Below are 22092 nucleotides of genomic sequence, written 5' to 3'. Positions count from 1 at the left end.
TTTTTCATTTTGGATGCGGATCAGCGGAGAAGTAAAGAAAATCAGCTTCAGATTCCTTCCGAAAACGCTATGTTGTTTTGACACAAAATGCAAATTAGGTTGATTGTTTTTATTATAATCAGGCTTATTTAGAAAACAGCTGTTTGTGTCTCCATCATGGCTCAGTGTTGTATACACAGCAGCAGGGGGCCCCTCCCAGAGCAAACCTATATATTAATCTCAACTCGTTCTAATGTAATGTTTCTCTTTTCTTGTTCATAAACTCTTTGTTGGATAGATGCTCATATATGAGCTGAATCATTCCTTTCATACAACATTTGAGAAGATTAACTGATTTGAAGCCATGCAAAGTAAGGTTAGTCTAAAAATGCAAAAAAAAAAAACCTACAGGACTTTAAGGAGTTTGGCTTATTTTGGGTAGAACCGATGAAGTTGCTTTAAACCACTGGCTTGATAATTATTAATGAAAACATTTCTTCTTCATTTGAAGATGAGTCTCCTAAGATTGGTCCTAGGTCTGACCTTGGTGGCTCTGGTGAAATGTGAGTATTTTTGATTGTTTCTACTTCCTTCTGGAGCTATGGGTAAATGTAGCATGAACTGGCAAAATATAAAGTTCTTTAATTGAAACATATTTCAATTTCAAAATCAGATCCATGTCATTTAGCATTTAAATACACAAACTCCATCATTCATGTTTCTCTTCCTCTGCTTTAGCCAATGAGTGGTGCTACACTGGTTGTGGTAAGTAAACTATTATTTCTGCTATATTTTTGGTCAGATTTGGATAGTAACTAGTTACATTTACTCAATTACATTTACATAAGTAACTTTTTTGAAGAAAAAACTCTGTACTTTTTACTTTTACTTGAGTAATTTTACTGTGAAATATTTCTACTCTTACTTGACTAAAATTTCTGGATTTGTTTTAACCAAAGCGTGTTTTAGTCAAATGTGTAAAAAAAATCTAAACAGTCAACATAATACCTACAGAAAACAACATGTTTGTTGTTTGTATTTAATTGTTGGATTATTTTTGTTTGACATTATGTTGATTAAAACGAGGGATATTAGAAAAAAATGGAACAAATAAATACAAATAAAAGAATAACTGTCAAGAAAAATAGAAAAATCTAGTATTTTTCTATTTTCTTTCTACACTTCTTCCAAAGTGTGCAGGTGTAAAGTCAGAAAGTGATGTTGGAGCTTTAATTCCTCTCAAAGATCTGTTGTGTTGAAATCTGTTGTTCAGAGTTGGAACTTTTTAAAAAAAAAATATTTTTAACATTTTTGGATTTTCTACCCACTGAATGAGAAACAAATATGTTTTAACCAAAACTTCACCAGGCACAGACACGCACCTGCAGTTTTTATTAAAGTTTCATACGTTTTTTGTTGAAAGAAACTGATTTGGAAAAGTGATTGTTATTTTTCATTACTTATATGAATTATTGTCATTTTTATCCTTAAAATATCAACATTTCCACTTATGTTGAAGTCCTCTGACTTGGGTATAATTTTGTGCACTCTGCCTGCCTCTGTTTGTGATACATGCGGGTACATGCTCTCACAAGCCTAAAGGCATCTGGATCTTTTATAGGTCACACTCCACAGCATTGGGAAGCCTTAGATGGATCTCACTGTGGAGGAGAAAAACAATCTCCAATTGATATCGTCACCAGCATCGTTACCATTGACCCAAATTTGGGGAATTTCACGTTTGTTAATTTCTCCTCTCAATCCGCCATCAAGAATATCACAAATAATGGACATTCAGGTACAAAGCTGGACATTCTTGGCAGTATTCAAAACATGCTTAACTTGATTTTAACCACTTTCATTTTTCTTCATCTCGTCCTCAGTGGAATGTCACATTGAAGCGGATATGGTTGAAGTGAGTGGAGGTGGACTTGATGGTGAATATTCTGTACTGCAGTTTCATTTCCACTGGGATGTAGCAAACCACTCAGGTTCAGAGCATGCTTTAGACGGCCATCATTACCCAATGGAGGTAAAGTTTTTAAACATTCCTTCTAGTTTTCTAATGATTCCTCTGGTTGAGCATCCTTTGCTTACCAAAGCGTCTTTGTCTTTTTTTCTGTAGATGCACATAGTCACTGCAAAAAAAGGAATTCTCCTGAATGAGACTCTTTATCATGAAGATGGACTTGCTGTTCTTGGGTTTTTTATTGACGTGAGTTATAAACTTTCTCCAGTTTACTCCTCTGACAAATCTCTCTTGTCTAACTTGAGAAACATGCTGAACAGGGTTTCTGCCTCCGTACCACACAGGAGCTTGAGCTGCATCACAATCTGAAGGTTATCTATGACATGACTCATATTTTGCTGCTGTAGCAGTTCCCCCTTTTCTGGAAAGATTTTTTTCACAAGGCGTAATAGTTTGGCAATGGGAATTTGTTACCATTCTTCCAAAGTGTGCAGGTGTAAAGTCAGAAAGTGATGTTGGAGCTTTAATTCCTCTCAAAGATCTGTTGGGTTGAGCTCAGAGCTCTGTTGGATGTCCAAGTTATTCCATGCAAAACTTACTTGTTGAGATTGTCATGAAAAGATCAGATATAGGTTGCATTACGAAAAAAAAAAAAATCTGAATTGGGTCACTTCAGGCTACACAGCTCAAGTTCTGACGTAGCAAACTTTCCTATCCACTGGTGGTAGAGGCAGAAACTGTGACTTAGCAGAGGCACAAATTGTCTCCAGTTTTCTAAGAAGTTTGGTTCATGCTACTTTGAAACCTGTGCAGCATATATTTCAGTCAAACTTAGGTCAAATCAAACGAAATCACGCTCTGTGTAGCCTGGTTGATTCACTCTTAAGCACACTTTCTAGATATTTCCAAAGTTTTCCCCACAGTCAGAATGAGCTGGATTCCCTTCAAGTTTATCAGGTAAAAATAAAACAGTACTGGTAATCTGGGCTTGTAGATATAAGATCAATATTTAAGCCCCTCATTTTTTTAGATTCCCTGAATTCTTTTATAAAATATATATTATCACAAGTACTGTGGTGGGAGTTACCAACGTTTCATAGGGGTCTTCTCCGATCAAATACTGTAGATATAGCTATCGCATGTCTAAATGTGAATTTCAAACAGCTAATGTGAAAACAATGCTGTCTGACATAGGATGTAAAAATAGTATCTACTTTATTGTATACAGTTGACACTGAATGATTTATTCCTAAAGGCAACAGAAGATGGAAACATGTCTGTGCCGTGGGAAACGTTTACATCCTACCTGAAAGACATCCCAGGTGAGTTTTTGGTTTCACTTAAATTCCTCTGTTTTCTATTTAAATGTTGTTACCAACCTGGGAGAGTCGGAAGTGGACAGTGTTGTCACTACGGTTCAGGATAAACATCAAGCTTACTGTATTTTCGTCTACAGGAAGCATGATAGACACAACACAAGTAAAACCAGCAGCAATTATCACAGGCAGAAACAACAGCAAAAATCCTGCATGGTCTCAGTGTTTAGTGTCAGCACTTTCATCAAAACATGAAGCAGGAAATTACACAAAGTCACTGTTTCAAAAATTGTTCCACTTTGAGCTCAGATGGGTTTAAAATCCATTTGCTGTTGCTTTTAATTAAGTTGGCATTTTTGTTGTACTTTATGTATATTATTCTTAAATATGATCAAAATTAAATGTTGAACTTTCTTCTGATTTCTTCCATATATTTCACAGAGGAGGGCTTTAGCATGGAAGTAGACAACATCGCTATCGATGATCTGATTGGTAACGTGGATCGCACAAAGTTTTACCGATACATGGGCTCTCTGACTACACCCTACTGTAACGAAGCTGTCGTGTGGACGATCTTTCAAGAGCCGATAAAAGTTCACAAAGATTTGGTAAGTCTACTTTCCAGAACAAGTGAGGATAAGGTTATGTTGAGCCAACAAAGAGGGAAAGGGGGTTTATTTTATATGAACTTGTAGTCGTTTAAGGTTGGAGACATTGTGCTGAACGGCAGGTTTTGCATATACCTATCATTTCGTTCAGGGCTTAGTCATTCCAAACAGCTGAACCACTTTGACCCGTGGTGGCAATATCTGCTATATAAGCATCCACTGATGCATTCAAGCAAGTGTTATGAAATATAGTGATATACAGGCAGGCACCGGCAGACATACTGGTACCTGCCGGCACCTGCTTTGAAATTTCTGTTTCACAATCAGGTTCAGTCTCTTCTTTTCTTCTGTTGACTGTATGAACAAGCAAACATGTTAAGTACGCCACATGTGAGTCCAAACAAATACGTAAGTGTCTGTGTGTTAGCTGGAGGTTGATAGCGTTCTTTATCTGATCCAACTGTCAGGTGATAACACTTTTATTTATGAGGTGCTCATACTTTAGTCTGTGGTTTTCACTTCTCGTTGTGTAGCAGGTGCTTGGCTGAATATATTAAACTGGGAAGAGAAAAAACAAGTTAAAGCGTTGAGAGAGAGCACAAAGCTCACCGTAGTTAGGATTAGGCATAGCATCTTTAAAGATTTTAAACAGCAATCTCCGCACTTCACGATTGAGAAAAAAATCTAAAATTTATTTGACTACATCTGTGCAGTGGACAGAAAACTCAAGAAGTAACTACTTTTACCCAATTATCAATAGGCCTGTCACGATAACGAATTTTGCTGGACGATTAATTGTCTAAAAAATTATTACGATAAACGATAATATTGTTTCAAGACCTTTTGACACTGATTTAATGGAAATGACTAATAATGCAAGCGATTTCCTGCCATACACTTTATTTTCAAAAGAACACATAACACTGGAACTGATAAACTAAATAAGCAAAACAACCAAAACAAAAATAAAATGGATTCTCAGCCTCCATTAACAAAAAACGTACTTGAATAAAACTAAACAACATAAAGGTAAAGTGGAAATAAATACTGCATTCAACCAAAAGAGTGCAGATTATTAAATATGTATACTATATTCCCCTTCAGTAATCACTAGATTTAAATAGAGAAGATGGGCACATCCGACTACCTAATGCAGTAGTTCATACTACACGATTTTTTGCCCCTGTTTTCCCCTTGACAATCTTAAATCGTTGACTGATCTAAGATTGGTGATTTTGTAACTGATCATCCTGTAGTGTGTGGTAGATCGTCGTGGCCGCTCCGATCTAAATCAGGGGTTTTCCCCGGCTGGGAGATTAACGCTGAATGTGACAGGTAGCCAATCAGAAAGCGCGGATTCTGAGCGCTTTCTGATTGGAAATTACCGAGGGGAATCCCAACCAGCTGACACGGCGCGACCCGAAGTCCAGCGCACATTGGAGATGATAGGTGGAAACAACATTAATATTTATTCAACATTTCGTGCAAAGAATATAGAAATGACAAGGGGAGGAGTTGGAGCCAAATTGCTACCTCAGTTGATAAACCCGGTAAGTTTTCAGCTGTTCTTCGTTAACATTATAAATAGGTTATAATGATTTTCATTCAGTCAGGACTTTACTGACTCTAGCCACATGCATCACAGGTAGATTCTAGTAAAGCATTGATTAATGTCTGGTTTTAAAACTAGTTAACTGGACTTGTAGCCATTATTTTGTGCCCATGTGGCTGGACACCACACGGCACGACGAACCCGATCGAACCGTTATACCTAGGATTTCTGTCGGCTAAGGTGTCTCTCAGGGTTTGAAAATAGGCCGACAACTGGTGTAGTGTGCCCTGGGCATTAGACTAAGGAAATGAGGAAGGGAGGGTCAGTGGAGAGCACCGGAGCTGAGCCTTTTTTCATTCAGTGTCATCAACAGAAAGAAAAAAGGCCGGATAAAGACGATAATTAAAATGAAGTCAATAGGTTTAATTTATCGTGCGATTTATCGTTTATCGCGACAGGCCTAAAACACCTTTTAAAATTATTAGTTCATCAGGGTGTTCTTACTTCTAATCTAATCCTGTTATTTCCATAAATATGACATTAAGCAAACATGCCACATAGGTATACATATGTGGTTTGGGTCAGTAAGTTGCAGAAAAAGCCCTTATGTACCTTATGTATAGAAGCAAAGGAGGATGAGCACCTATGTTTATTTTGCCCCACTCACAATTGGGTACAAAATAGGGGAGGTAAAAGCACATTTCCCACACCGTGGTGTTAGAGAAATTCAGCAGTTTATTTCAGATATAAATTGCAGTTGGTTGTTTTTATCGTGTAAAGCCCTTTGAATTGCCTTTTTTCTGAATTGTGTGAAAATAGAAACTTGATTTGACCTGTGTACTATATATTGAGTTTGGACTGGCTCCATTTAAGATAAAACCGACGGTTTATTGCAGTACTTCTAAATTATCATAAATTAACACCAAATAAATGCAAAACCTGTCCTGAGAACCTTGAAGTATCTCAGAGCTGTTATTTTCAGCAGATTTTCAATGCTGAAATGCTTAATGCTGTATATATAGGCATATACAGATGTTGATTTTTCCTTTTTTTTCCATTAAATTACAGTTGAACCTGTGATAAAGTAACATATTGTGTTTCGTAGCTACTGCGTTTTTCCACTGATAATAGCATCGCACCAAACTACCGACCTATACAACCTCTTAATGGACGAAATATCACCGCCTCCCCCGCAACTCCTCCACGTAAGTCAAACTGTTTGTTTTAGCTTGTCAAGGGCAGTTAGCGTGTGGTTCAGGATCAGGAGAGTTTCAGTGTCAATGTAGCCAAAGAACAGAATTTACTCGGGTTCAGATAGCAGTTTACTATCAACCAGTTTATTTATTACAAATTACTGGACTGAAACACATCCAACTTCGTCTCAACACTTTGTCATACAGTTTTCCTGGAAAACCCACAAAGAGAAAAGAAAAAAAAAACATTTTGGTCATAAGGAATCCTTTCAGGGTCCTTGGTAAAAAATTTTATTAAATTAAATTAAAAGAAGCTGGCCAGCAAAAAAAATAGTTCATATAGAGCTCTATATTTGTGTGTGTGTCTGATGCGTACGAAACGATGAAAGAGGTTGTCCTGGCTAGGATGGCGACCCAGAATGACGACGGCAGCCGACGTCCAGACACAGAAACTACGCAGCCTCTCTCTCTTTCTCCGCATGCACAGGAGCACCTTCCCAGTGTTCCTTTCCCCAATATCGGCCACAATAATGCACTAGCAGGAAAACATCATATATCAGGCATAAAGAAGTTAAGGCCATGCAGAAGGGCGGCAGAGACTGGCACGTCTCTGCTCCGYAGCAGCTCTGAAACTCTAAAGCCCGGGAGTTTCCCTAGTAACTAAGAGCAGTGAGCTCCATTTTAAAACAGCACTTAAGATTTTTTATCAGGAATATAACTCCATCAAATAATAAGCACCTCATGAGCATAGATGAAAATGAAATATTTCATTTAACACGACAAACTCGACAGTCATTTTAACTCACAATACCCACGGTAAAACAGGAGTTTGGTTTCTAAAACATTATAGAATTAGCGACGACTTAGTACATAAAATTAGAACACATACGACATTACAAATCTCCAGTAATGCTCACCTAGCAGGAAAACATAATATATCAGGCATAAAGAAGTCAAGGCCATGCAGAAGGGCGGCAGAGACTGGCACGTCTCTGCTCCACAGCAGCTCTGAAACTCTAAAGCCCGGGAGTTTCCCTAGTAACTGCAGTCGGAACGCTGCCGTAAAGTGATGTCGTACCTTGCTCATAAAGGGACACTACCCATAAAGTAAAAACAATACAGAAAAGCAAATAACACAGAACAAACAAATAAAATATAGCTGGGTTACATCAACATTACACAGCAGTATTATACAAAACAACACTAAGAGAAAGGAATACATTCAGTGTGATGATCTCAAACAGATGTAGATGAGGGTAAAATGTGCTGGAAGGTGAAATCAGAGGCCTCAGGCAAAGCAACATTGCTGAAAATTTAGCGATGCTAATTTGTGTCGCTAATAAAGAGGATAAAAGTCCTAAACAGAAAAATAATGAAGGAGGGCATTTCTGCAGGAAGTAAGATGCTTAGAGGGCTGCAGTTCTTTATTATGGCTAAAAAATATCATAGAAGCTTTAGCTGTGTTAAGGTATAAAAGAAATAAAAAGACGAATAGCAACTTGCTTGTCATACAGCCTAGCTAGCTGGGCCTTTAAGTTAGAAAAGCAGTGGTTAACAACCTGTGAGAATTTGCTGATAAAAACATTTGGCAAACATTTATGAAGACACTTATAGTTTTGTTTAATTTTTGAGGAATTAGCCACCATAGCAAACCCTCCTACAGCACTTAGCTATACTGTGCTAGCGAATTAGCAGGCAGTTTAGATCACAACACAACAAAATACATCAACAACACAACAAGCGCAAAGAAGAAGATAAAAATGAATAGTTCTGTCACATTAAATTTAAATCAAGGATGTCTGTTTTTAAAAGCTAGGTTGTGACAGAAGATGTCCGAGTTCTCTACATTGTACCAATTTTACCTAAAATAGTGGTTAAATATTTAACAGGATTGCTTCCAAAGTCTTACATGCTCCCAAAAACTTCTGTCAGCATGTAGCTCACCAAGTCTCAATCTCTATTACAGGCTCATTTTTTCTTCTAAATTGAGCTGAAAAATCTGAAATTTTCACATTTGTAGCTACTTTAAAGCTAAAGATATATGTTGTAATCAGTGACGTGCGGTGAAGTTCATAGCTGGTGAAGCACCGACTTAATTTTAATTGGATTTACAAATCTAGACCCCCTGCATGTTATTGTTTACATAAGGAAATTTTGCGCATGCGTACAATGCTGGAGGGCAAAAAGACTATTCTTTAACATATGATGCTTAGCCGCGCCGCAGCTGCAGAATAATTCCATTGTCTCAATCAAACTTGACATGTAGATATTAATTTCGTGCTGTGCTTAACAGCAAAGGGAGAAACCGTTAAAGTACAACTCAAAACCACGTCTTTCTCGCTCTCTGTATCAGCGCRGCTAYTGTATGGCTAGATTGCTGTTACMRTCTCTTACTCTGCAGTTGTGGAGTCACAATGTCTGGGTTCATGAGCGCCCCCAGCGGTGAGGCACGAGAACTGCCTGCCTCACCTCGAATCTGTTCTCTGCCGTTTCTGATGGCTCCTCAGCACACGAAACACGTTACACACACAGTTGGTGACAATAAAAACACAGTGCATTAAATACATGAGCTAAATTATGGAAAATCAGTTCATACATTGAATGTTTTTAACCATTTTATTGGCGACGTACAGACAGAAGGAGCATGCGCTCATAGAGTGGCAACCAGTGCAGTTAGCGAGAGGTTACGCAATTCCAGGTGAGGCTAAGCTCGCTGCTGCCTCCCCTAACCGCACGTCACTGGTTGTAATTTTTCAGTCTTTGGTTATTGTTCTGATTAAATATGTCTGTTTTTTTTTTCATCTTTAGCTCATCTGTGGTGCTATGAGGACCACAGTGGTATGTATCAACTATGTGAAATATAGTTTAATATTATATTCCTGAGTTTACTGACATTCCAATTGTTTTAAAGGCTTTCTAACTCCAGATTACACGCCATCTCATTGGTTTGAGCTGTCTGGCTCCCAGTGTGGCGGTGAAAGCCAGTCACCCATCGACATCAGCACTTATACTGTTGTGGAGAATGGGACTCTCAATTCCTTCACCTTTACTAATTTTGACAACAAACATGCCATAAAGTCTATCATCAATACAGGCCACACAGGTTTGGATTGTTTTGTTTTTTAAACATAGTTTCTGTCCTCGAGTTGTACTGCCCTGCAAGTTTTAGATGCATCCCTGCTGCAAAACAGCTGCATCAGATGGTTGAATCTCCTCTTCAGCATGCTTTCACGTTTGGCAAAAGGCCCTGATTCAGGTTTGCTTCTCAGACCTGCAGGACAGTGGATTTTGAGGATGAGGACTGGAGACCTTCGGGAAAGATGATCAGATGTAGATGCTAAAATACATTCACATGACGAATCTGAAGGGCAGTCACAGTGTTGTAAGAAAAAAAAAAAAGTCGAACTGTAAAATAATTTTTTACAATAATTTTCAGTTATTGTAACGAGAAAATCTTTACTTGACTTTGAAACATGACAACAGTTTTAAGGTTCCTAAAATACCATTTGCATTAACAGCTATGTTATTTTTGAGTTGGTAAAAATCAGTTTCGGTCCAGGCCTCTCTCATACTTGTTGTATGTTTTAGCCTTCAGGTACGACTGGTTCAGATTTATGCCACACTGCAAAAACACAATATCTTACCAAGTGTTTTTGTCTAGTTTCTACAAATATCTTAGTAAACTTGAGATAAGACAAAACTAAAGTACTAGTTCCATAGACAGATTATTTCCCTTATTGTAAAATTTGTCTTTTTATAATTGAAATAATCTACCAGTACAACTTGAACTTGGTTGCTAGGTGACCGGCTGGGCTTGGCAGGCGTTGCTAGGTAACGGTGCCAGTAGATCTTGAACTTTTTTATTACAACATTAAGGAATTATTTAAAAACAAGCTCTTATAGCTTGCTAAAAGTTACTTGTAAGTTAGTTTTGTCTTATTTTAAGTTTACTAATATATTTGCATTTGAAAACAAAAGTACTTGGTAGGATTTTGTGCTTTTGCAGTGTAAATCAGCATATCAATAGGGTTACCTACTGCAGGCAAGACGTTGTGTTTTTAGGCCCTTTTGAAAGAAATGATCTTTAAAATTCTGAGTTTTTCCTTCATTTTGGATCAAAACGTTGAGTTACCATTTGTTTTTAATCTTTCAGTGCAGTGCGTGTTGGAGGAGGGATTGGTGGAGGCGTCAGGAGGTGGATTGAGTCATGTTTACTCAACTCTTCAGTTCCACTTCCACTGGGGAACCGAATCAGCCGACTCTGTGGGCTCAGAGCACACCGTGGACCAGAAACAATACCCAATGGAGGTAGCAATTCTCCATCATGTTACTCAGACAAGAGTTTGTTTTATGACTGTTTTATCCAATAAATGGTTTGTTTTGTGCAGATGCACATCGTGAGCAAGAGGAAGGATTTAACATTGGATGAGGCACTAAAGACTCCTGATGGCCTGGCAGTGCTGGGGTTTTTAATTGAGGTAAAGACTGACATACACTGTAAAACATTTAAGCCACATTTAGTTGTGTCTACTATCTTTTACTCTTTAAGTCAAATAAATGTAGTTAGTTTTAGATTTTGAACCTAAATGTGTGAGTTTGTGAAAGATAAACTTACAGCAGTAAGTTGTGTTTTTATTAAGAGTTAAATAAACTAGAGTTTTTAGGTTAACACTTTAAAAACTGAAAGAAGAAAAAGACAGAAGTGGGAACTATTTCCCAGAATGCTTAGCGGTGTGTTTTTGACAGTTTTTTTTTCTTGCATATTGTGAAATAATTATTTGGTTTAAATTGCAGCATTAAGTTAAAACTCACAATTCAAGATTGATGAACTTAAAAAACAATGTTTATATCTTTAAAATGATTTTCTTGTTGACTTAAATTTCATTTTCAAGCCAGCAGGTGGGCTTTCATTTTCAAGTTAAACCACCTTCTAATGTTTTACAGTGGATGTTTTGGGTCCCATATAAGAATCACATTGAGATCCAGCTCTAATAAGCCATCCAATCTCACCAAAACCCGTTTGGGGTCCAACATACATGCAGTCAGAAATGACTCATGCAAGTTTCCAATGTAGCTAAAAACATGCAATTTTTTTTTAAGTGTTTCCAATCCATGTCAGACTGACCTCCATAAGTCGGTGGGTGTGTCCTCTCAGGAATGCTTGTAGACTGAGACAAAATGGCATGACTGTCAACTGTAAACGTAAATCATGTGGTACTTTAGACAAAGATGTGTGCACAGAGTAAGAACAGCTCATCTTGCCCCTATTGTGTACGGTGCATAGCATTCTCTCAGTTATCTGATGTCCAGTATGACTCACGCCTGATGAAGATCGCAGAGCAGGAAAGAGGAAACAACATATTTATTGTAGAGAAATTAAAGAGTCATTTTAGGGAATATTTTGTTAAAGCCAAGTCTGATTTTATTAGATTTCTTTATGAGATATAAAGTCTCTAATATAGTTAGAAGAAATAAAAATTAATAGGCCAGTTCAGTTGACTTATTATGTTTTCTGCTTCATGCAAATTTGTTAAATAAACGTAATCCACATCCATTTTTAGGCTTCATCTACTAAAAGTTCCTCCTCCACAGCTCCAGCAGAAACAGTAAGGCATATTATTATTTTTTTTAGTCTGTATTTCAGTCGTTCTGTCATAAGTCGAATTATTTGTCTAATTTTTCTGTTTAGACGTCGCCCACATCGAGTTCTGCCTCTAACGCGGAAGCCTGGAAAACTCTGACCCATTACCTGTCGGATATCAGAAACGTCGGTGAGCGCGGTTTTACCTTGTTACATAATAAAACCAGAATAAACGCAGGATGTGCGTTCATCCGCTCATCTGTTGCATCTTTCGCTCTGAAACAGAGTCTGAAGTCGAAGTCACAGATGAGATTTCTATCGACGACTTGCTTGGCAACGTGAACCGTGAATCATATTTCCGCTACAGCGGCTCCCTCACCACGCCTTCCTGCAACGAAGCCGTGGTTTGGACAGTCTTTAAAGAATCGGTCAAAGTGGACCAAGACCTGGTATGTTTCACTCCTCATCCCCAACATTTGACGCATCAAATACTGAAAATACGGCCAAATCTTTTGGTTTAACGTAGGTTTTAGCAGTTGAAACATGCAAACAATATACAATTTAAAGCATTATTCAGGAATAGATCCAATTTTTTATCCCTTTTGATGCTCTGGAAGCTGGTGGGAAGAAAACATTTTCACGACCACAACCATAAATTGCAAAATAACATAGGAGTCAGAAATATTACAAGAATTGTTGTTAGACTTTAAAACAGTATTTCTGTCAAAAACCAGTTATTCATTCAACAAAGATGGCTTCTATGCTCACTCACTGCATAAGACTGCACTCCTGAAGAAACATGATGAAAATATTTTAACTGCAAAAATACAAAATCGAATCAAGTGTTTTTGCTCTATTTTCTAGTGCTATTTTCTATCTTAGTAAACTTGAAATAAGACAAAACTAACTTCAAAATAACTTTTCATTCAGAAATAGATCTATTTTTTGCCCATTTGACAAGCTGGATGTAAACTTCTGGGTCAGATTCTGGATTTTGGTGATCCAACGTTACCTCATGGTTGCCTGGAGTTGTTGATCTGTTCATCCACTTCCTTTTAAATATTTGTACACAAGAGTAAGATCAGTGGAATTTTCTTGGCCTGGGTCCAAATCTGTCAGCGCAGCAGCATCCGAAATGCTGTAAAATACACACATAATCATTAAATTATGTTTGTTTTGACCAGCATTCATGAAGCGTAGATCGAGCTCTGCACTGGTGGCAACAGAGTTTTATGTCTCAAATGATCCGAGTGCCTGCTGGGTATTTCCGGACATCCTGAAGTTTTCTTTACTTCTACTGAATTATTTATTTTGGAGTTTCATGTTCCAGGGAATTAATGTTTTAGTTTCGGTATTCTTTGCAGGAATTTATGCAGGTGAAGGCAATTTATTGCAACTGAATGTTTGAGGTGCTTTTTTTTTTTCTTTTGGAGGGATTCATTGCAAACACAAGAATTTAACAATTCCCAATTGAGCTGTCATTATTCAACAGTCAGTCTGTGCGTAAGATAAAAGAGAAATTAATGGATTTGGTCGCAGCTTAAGCTTTATGATACAGATGTAAATTTTTTTATTTTAAAGTCATAGGTAGGTATCCGTTTTTCACATTTTGCAACATTACAAACACAAAGTTTGTTGCATTTTATTACGTTTTTATCTGACAGACGCTTCTGGAAAAAGAAAACATACCCGCCCTAAAGGTGTTTTATAATTTTATCTGAAGCATTGCATCTTTTCAATTCCACTTTATGATTTTGTTCTTCTTTGTGTTGTTCTGTTAAATTCTACATAAAAGACTTTAAAGTTTGTGGTTGTAACGAAATATGTAAAAACTCTTGGTGTTTGAATCCCTCACCAAGACTTTGTGGTATAAAACACCTAAAGTCTGTCAAAAACATAAAAACTTTGGCATTACAACATCTGTTGCAATCCCAAAACTTCTGACCTGGATTGAAAGGTGAGTCAGGTACAACACATGTGAGCGTTTCCTAAATTTAGTTTAAAGTAGCTCAGAAAGTGGCTGGGTCAGTTGTTTTGTCTTTTTGCAGTAAAGTGCAGGCAGGACTGAAGTACAGTGCTGCACTTTTAAAGTTTTTAATGCTACCGTTTGTTTGGTATTTTCATTATTCACACATGGATACACACCACTGGTGAATGATCAAGGATTTAAGGACATTTCCTGTTACTCAGTATCTCAGTTTTTACTCTAGCATTACCTTGAGTTGTACGAGTAGTTTTAAATAATTATTGTGTTCATGGAACAGGTAGACCTGATTTAATTACATCCTAGGAAATAATTTGTACATCCCATTGAAAATGCTGCAAAATGAGATGAACAGAAACAGGTGACTGTATGTAAATAGAAGTTTATACATGGTCACATTGGAGCTTTGAAGAAACTCTGCAAGATTAAGGAACCGAAAGGTGGAAACTATGTGAAACATGCCAGCCTGATGTATATCAAACTCTAAAGCAATGTGCCCACGCGACAGAGGTAATGTGATTTGATAACTAACTGCTCAGACAAAAGGCCGTTTATCACCTGCAAACTGACGGCGTCAGTAAAGAATGGTGGCGACGTTCTGATGGCACATGGCGAATTCTCAAAAGGCAAGGATAAAACTGATCAGAATCAAAGTGTCACAAATTACATAAGAAGCACATCCTGTTTTAAACTCCATGGGTTTATTTATCGGCTTTAAATCTTCATGTCAGTATTTAGAAACTTAAAAAAAAAGGAAAACTAAAATTCAGTCCTTTAAATGGCTCTAATAATGAGTCGGGTATAAATACATTCAAGAAGTGAAATCTGCGTCTTCCTGGTTTAGTTGAAATTGCGGTAATCAGTGTAATCAGCTCCTATCAGGACAGATGTTATCATCATCATCATTATGTGACGAAAACCATGTGACTGAGGACGACGCAGTCTCTTTTCTAATCTATAAGAGATGACGCTTCATGTCCTTTGTTGCATTTTCCCCATCAAACCTGCACAAAGACACCTTAGATCTCATCTTTGATGATATTTGGATAGACGTTCGCTAACAGATAAAGAGGTGAAATGCATTTTTAAAACTTATGTCAGGGAAGGCAAAAGAAAAGTTTCCCCCATATACCCTAAAACGTGTTTCTTTTGTGTTTCTTTATGATAAAAATGTGTTTTTTCCTCCATAATATCCGGTTCCTTTACTATATTCTGGAACAACATGGGCCTGAAAATGTCCTTGCTTTTGCTTGTCATGAGAAACATAAAAAAAAAAATCATCAATTAGAATGAAATCTTTCTTCCTGTACTCGTCTCTTCCTTTCCTGTCACGATGTCAGGTAGTGTGAGTTTCGTCTCTGACTGAACTAACGTTACGTTTGACTCCATCAGATGGCGACGTTCCCGAAGAATGCAGGATATCACAACGTCTTCCGGCCCGCTCAGGCTGTTAATTCCAGAAAGATCTTCACCACGGCTGCAGCCACTGGACCCGGACCTGGCCCCGTCTGGGTTTACCTGCTGCTGCCGTGTCTCTGCGCTCTCTTCTGCTGAGATCCGCTCGTCAAAACCGGAGCTAAAAATGTGAATTAAAACGACTATTCCTCAAAGATTATCTGCTTGCAAAACCAAATGTAACATTTCATCAGTAGTCATGACGTTGTTAAAGCCGGAGAGGTGGAGCGTGATTTTAAATCTGTTTTGTTATGTCTGCATGTCTACAATTTATATTTATGATTTTGTCGTTTGCACAATAAATGAAAATAGAAGTTAATGTAAAGATTTTAAAGTAGCCGTCGTTTAACGTTTCTTAAGTATGTGATACAGGTTCTGCCGTTGTTTCAAATGATGTTATACAAATATTATTATTGGTAAATATTATAAAATAAACAAAATAGATTTTTTTTAAATTACTTTTTTGTGATTTTTGATGTTTCTGTTAAAACCGGGGGTTTTGTTGATTTCTTTGTTACTTTTAAAGATAGTATGATGTATTTTAACAATTAATATAACGGTACTCAGAAGTAAGAACAGAATATTTAAGAACATAAAACCCACCAGAGCGAAATGTTCGTACTTTTAACATCTTTCATGACTTTGGATTTATTTTCATTACAAACTGGATGGTCATATTTTAAAATCTAAGACAAAAAAAACATAAACCAATAAATAAAAAAATACACTGTAAAACATTGGAGGCACATTTAGTTGTGTCTACTATCTTCTACTCTTTAAGTCAAATAAATTGACTGAGTTTTAGATTTTGAACCTAAATGTGAGTTTGTGAAAGATAAACTTTCACAAAGATAACGACTTAACTTTTTAAGTTAACACGACTTAAAAAGATAAGTCGTGTTAACTTTTTAAGAGTTTAATAAACTTTTTAGGTTAGCACTTAAAAAACTGAAAGAAGAAAAGACAGGAGTGGGAACTATTTCCCAGAATGCTTAGCGGCGTGTTTTTGTATCCTGAGATGGAAGTGCGTTACATTGATCTGACTCTTGTGTTATTAAGGCAAATGTTTAGACAACTTGTCTCTTGTTAAATCAACTTCATGAACTTTAATTTAATTTTTTGTTGACTTTAGTTGCATTTTGAAGGCAACAGGTGGACTTTCATTTTCAAGTTCAACCAACTTCAAATGTTTTACAGTGTGCAGGAGGTTCATTTGGTGTTTGGTGGAATCTGATCCAATGCCTGTTTGCTGTAAAAACCAAATAGCATGTAAATGTTAGACTGTCTCCAGCATTAAACTATTTTATGCTTAGCTTTCTCAGATGTCACTGCAAACGGAAATACAGAACTGTACTTTCTGCATGCATGTTCTCCCAGGCTACTCTAGTTTCTTACCACATTCTAGAAGCACAACTGTTGGGTTAACTGGTTTCTCTAAAACTCCCCTGCTAAGCAACTTTAGACCACAAATGGGTGTGTTATTGGATGGGATAATACTTCCTGGAGCTGGTCAGGCAGCCTATGAATGAGTTTCTCCTTTACTAGTTTCTTGGTACTACTGTGTGAAATACAGTAGTACTACAGTAGTACTAATGTCTCATTTTGTGGGAACATTTTCTGTTCGGCTGGTTTGCTGTAGTGAACAAATTATGGATCACAGAAAATAGGCCATAATATTGTCCTCAAGGTTCAGGAATGTTTATGGGGAATTTTTGCCATTCTTCTTGAAGCGCATTTGTGAGGTCACCTACTGATGTTGGACGAGAAGGCCTGGCTCTCATGGTGCGTTCACACCAAACACGTTTGGGTGTGAACCATCCGGTTTACCCAGTCCCATTTCCATCTTTAAATATACAATTATTTAAACATGTTTTATATTTTTTCTTATATAGTTTTGAGCGTTTGACGGGTCCAACACTGGAGTTGAAAAACCTGAACTTTCACCGCTCTACGCAGAGCGTCAACCAGAAACTACAGAGGATAAACTAAATGTTGCTGTTTGCTCCCATCCTTTAATCTATGACCAATCAAGTTATGACAACAGAAACAGGAATAGAAAGGACTTCGCTTGGAAGAGGATCAGCAAGGAAGTTGGAAGGTCGGGAAAGTTATAACTTTTATTATTTGAAAATATCTTCCCACAATTGAGCTAAAAACATTGAGAGATGTTAAAAAACATTAAATAAACATATTTATTTAGACTAAATATGCAGGAGACGGTAGAAGAGTTTGAAGGACACATTTGCAAAGGAGTCTCCTCTCACCACTCGCCTGGAGCAATTTTGACGCATCTGGAGCAAAATGTCAGCGTCTGACTTCAAAGTGCGTCAAACGTGTTTTTGACGTGTGAAACGCGTCCGGTGTGAACACAGCATCAGTTTCCACCCAAAGATGTCCTGTCGGGTTGAGGTCAGGACTCTGAGCAGGCCAGTCAAGTTCATTCGCACCAGACTCTCCGTCCATGTCTTCATGGACTTTGCTCTGTGCTCTGGTGACAGTCATGTCGGAAGAGGAAGATCCAAACTGAGTTGTCCAAAATGTCTTGGTATGCTGAAGCATTCAGAGTTCCTTTCACTGGAACTAAGTGAAAAACAACCCCACACCATGATCCTCCCTCCACCAAACTTTACACCTGCCACAATGCAGTCAAGTACCTTTCTCCTGGCAACCGCCAAACCCAGACTCGTCCATCAGTTGGAGAAGAGCGATCCGTCCCTCCAGAGAAAGCGCCTCCACTGCTCTAGAGTCCAGTAGCAGCGTGCTTCATGCCACTGCATCCAACGCTTTGCACTTGGTGATGCATGGCTTGGATGCAGCTGCTCCACCATTGAAACCCATCTGCTCCGTGCTCTGTAGATAATCTGTAGGTCACATGAAGTCTGGAGGTCTGTAGTGATTGGCTCTGCAGAAAGTTGTTGACCTCTTCACACTACGCGCCTCAGCCTCCGCTGACCTCACTGCATCGGTTTATGTGACCTACCACTTGGTGGATGAGTTGCTGTCGTTCCCAAACTCTTCTGCTTTCTTATAATACAGCTGACTGTGGAATATTTAGGAAACCAGGAAATTTCACGACTGGATTTGCTGCAGAGGTGGCATCCTGTCACAGTTCTACTCTGAAATTCACTGAGCCGCTGAGAGCGAGCCATTCCTGTTTGTAGAAACAGTCTGCAGGCCGAGGTGCTTCATTTTGTACACCTGAGGCCAACGAAGGGATTGGAGCACCTGGTTCTGATCATTTGGATGTGTGAGCAAATACTTTTGGCAATAAAACGTAAGTTACTGAGATTTTATGCAACAAACACAAGCACAAAGTTGTTCATAATTGCAAAATAAAGTGGAAATTTGGTATTTTAAATATCTCTGCGTTGAGATTCCTCAATAAAAAGACAGATTGTCTTCTTTAATAAACAGAGCTAAAGCATCAGTTCATGAAACACATCTCCATCATATGAAAACGGACCCGGCTGTCATCTAGTAAAACAAGTTTCACAGAAATGTGTTGCTGTTAGGCAGGAAATCATTTATTCTGTCAGAGCCTGCAGGTAGAACTGAGACCAGTGATATTCTGTAAATGATCGCTCAGAATGTTTGGCAGGTTGAAGTGAAACCTTTCAAACATGAAGACAGGTGATGGAAGTGGCGTTTATGGTTTTGGCACCATCATCTCTGTTGTATTTTCACACACTAAGTGTTTGATCCGGTTCTTGTTAAGCATGAACTGATAGGTTCAAATCTCGGTCAAACTGTTTCACATGAAGATGAACAGGCAGCTGTGACCCCCAGGTTAGTTCATACACACACTAAAGAAGAGAACACTTTAAACTGACTAACATTAGACTGAATATGAACTAAAGTAACAACAAAATGATAATACCAAAAAATCTCTATCATGAACAAAGCACTTTTTTTTTTTACTCACCAAAGACGAGCTACCTATGAACTTAATGAAAAACCCAAGGAACAGAAAAGCATTTGGAGAAAAGATCTGTCTGAAGGAGAACTTTCCATTTTTGTTCTTATTATTTTATAAAGGCGTGAATTACAATTTCTAGCTGTTAATTAGATAACTGTGGACATATTGTATGGATATATCCAAGGTGAAAGTAGCTTGACTGGAAACTGGTTTTTAAAGATGAGAGCTACGGTTTTAGGTTTTATAACTCCATATCAATCTATCAAGTTTACTTGTGCAGCATTTTTCAGCAGTTCAAAGTGCTTTACATCATAAAAACATTTTTAAAAAATACATTTCGCAAGAAAAAAAAACAAACACGTATGGCAAAATCTAGACTTCACATCAAAATGTTGGACAGTGTTTTGTTTATTATGAGTCGAAACCAACTGGGACTTTTAGTCTAGATTTAAAGGAACTCAGTGTTTCAGCTGTTTTGCAGTTTTCTGAAAGTTTGTTCCAGATTTGTGGTGCATAGAAGCTGAATGCTGCTTCTCCATGTTTGGTTCTGGTTCTGGATGCAGAGCAGAACCAGAACCAGAAGACCTGAGAGGTGTGGAAGTTTGATACAACATCAGATCTTTAAGGCGTTCAGTGGTTTATGAACTAACAGTATAAAACGCAACGTTCTGAACATGAAGGAGTCTTCATGAATGTTCATGACAGTGAAATCCTCAAATAAAGTGTTACCAACAAGTCAAGTCCCTTCTGGGGAAACATTTTATGCCAAGACAAAGACTAATCTACTTGACTGATGCCAAGAATTGGAGGCTTTAAGCTGAGACTTTTTAATGAACATGTCAGTCTTAGCATCAGTCATGCAAGTCCTGTCACTAACTATTAATCAGTTACTTCCTTCACATCATCACACTTTGGAGGAAGTAGAGAATCAGATGTCCAAGAACTATTTGAAGGTTGTTTGTTGTTTTCTTAGAAGCATCTCTGTTATTTAGTTCATGCTTTTGTTTTTACATCTGAGCGTCAGAAGCTGCGGTTTAAGCTCCCGCCCCATCAGAGAAGTCTGAGTGAAACAATAGGTGAGTCCATTGCTGGTGGTTGAAATTTAGAACAAATTCAGAAAGTTGGGTTTGACATCTCCACTGTAAAAAAAAGTCTCTACATTACAGTAAAAGACCGACATCTTTGGATTTTAGCGTATTTATGGTAAAGTACAGTTCAGGGTTACTGTAATTGTATTGTAAAATTTTACTATACTTATACATAAAATTCTGTGGTTGCCAGAATTTTACCATATTTATTTGGTAAAATCCATATTTATAAGGTAACACTCTGTTGTTGCCTCAATTTTACCGTATTTATGGTAAAATTCAGTAAAAGCTTACAGTATACTCTAGATATTTATAAATGCCAGCTTAGGGTTTCCATATTTTTATTTTTATTTTTATTTCCTTAAATGTCATATCATGAATTTTCTATTCAGCACTTTTCTTTTTTTTCTATTCCTATTATTAAGGTCAGTAAAGGTGGAAATTGGTAAGATGTCAAAGTGGTCAGCTCAGGGAGCAAAATAGACAATAATCAATATTAATTTATTGTTCAAAAACAAATAAAAACAATCTGAAATTAACTGCTTTTCCAGATTTAAAAGTGATCATTCTTATATTTGTGCTGATCATAATTAATCAGGTTTCAGGTTTTATGTGAAAGGTTTTTTTTTTTCTGCTTTGAGTGACACGTTTCTTTAACACCAAAGAAATGTAACGGAGAATGATGCAATTCCCTTTGGTTTATATCACTTTAAAAGAGTTCAGTGGCCCTAACAGGTAACACACATCAATTAATTAGTTAATTTCTAATAACTGCACAGTATTTTTATGCTATAATCTTTGTTCTTGATGATGATGTTAATCTTATTGTTTTTTATATATTATTTTTAGACACATTTTGACCTTTTATGTGAACCTCTTTCTTGATTTTGCTGAATTTCCATTCTATGACAATAAAGTCTATTTCTAGTCTCCTATTTTAACAATCCGAAACAAGTAAAATCTCCAGCTAATGTTTCTTACAGTCATTCACCTGTAAAAGCACAAAGAATCAACCAAGTTATAAAATTTAACAATGCATCTCAGACCCACCAACAATAAACCAACAATGTTTATTAGTTGGTTTATTTACAGACTAGGAGCTGCTAGCGTGCTTACTGCAATTATTCATCAAATTAACAGTGAGCAAATGTTTAGAATAAATTACATTCCTTTTACTTTAGGTTAAACTTCGATTCTGTTGATAAAATAAATGAATGACCAAATAAATATTTCTGGGGGGAAAAAAGCGCCTTTAAAACAAGAACCAGGCGTTTCCCCTTTAAATTGTTTAAATTTCCTCAACTTACATAACCAATGCAAAGTATTTTAGGTCTGTGTGTATTTGTTCCTTTTATAAGTCATACGACCAGGTATTGACGTCATCCAAGGATTCCTGCAGAAATGAAAAGCTATAAAAGGTCAGGATGAGGCAGAGCAGCAGATACCTGCGT

At 37.3% G+C, this 22092-nt stretch overlaps 1 protein-coding gene across 1 annotated transcript; it reads left to right on the top strand.

Annotated features, from left to right (window-relative positions):
* Positions 1-490: 490 nt before the first annotated feature.
* On the top strand, positions 491-15988 carry LOC103481418 (carbonic anhydrase 4-like). Its single transcript, XM_008436822.1, has 16 exons — positions 491-542; positions 718-744; positions 1601-1777; positions 1863-2011; positions 2105-2194; positions 3204-3270; positions 3706-3872; positions 6530-6629; positions 9426-9455; positions 9529-9720; positions 10771-10925; positions 11006-11095; positions 12179-12223; positions 12307-12388; positions 12484-12647; positions 15575-15988. Exons 1-16 carry the CDS (start codon positions 491-493, stop codon positions 15734-15736), a joined length of 1749 nt encoding a protein of 582 aa, XP_008435044.1. The 3' UTR covers positions 15737-15988.
* The last annotated feature ends 6104 nt before the right edge of the window (positions 15989-22092 follow it).

This window comes from Poecilia reticulata, linkage group LG19, assembly GCF_000633615.1.
Source record: "Poecilia reticulata strain Guanapo linkage group LG19, Guppy_female_1.0+MT, whole genome shotgun sequence".
NCBI classification, from domain to species: Eukaryota; Metazoa; Chordata; class Actinopteri; order Cyprinodontiformes; family Poeciliidae; genus Poecilia; species Poecilia reticulata.
The sequence above is the reverse complement of the archived record's forward strand: the minus strand, read 5'-3'. Positions and strand labels throughout refer to the sequence as shown.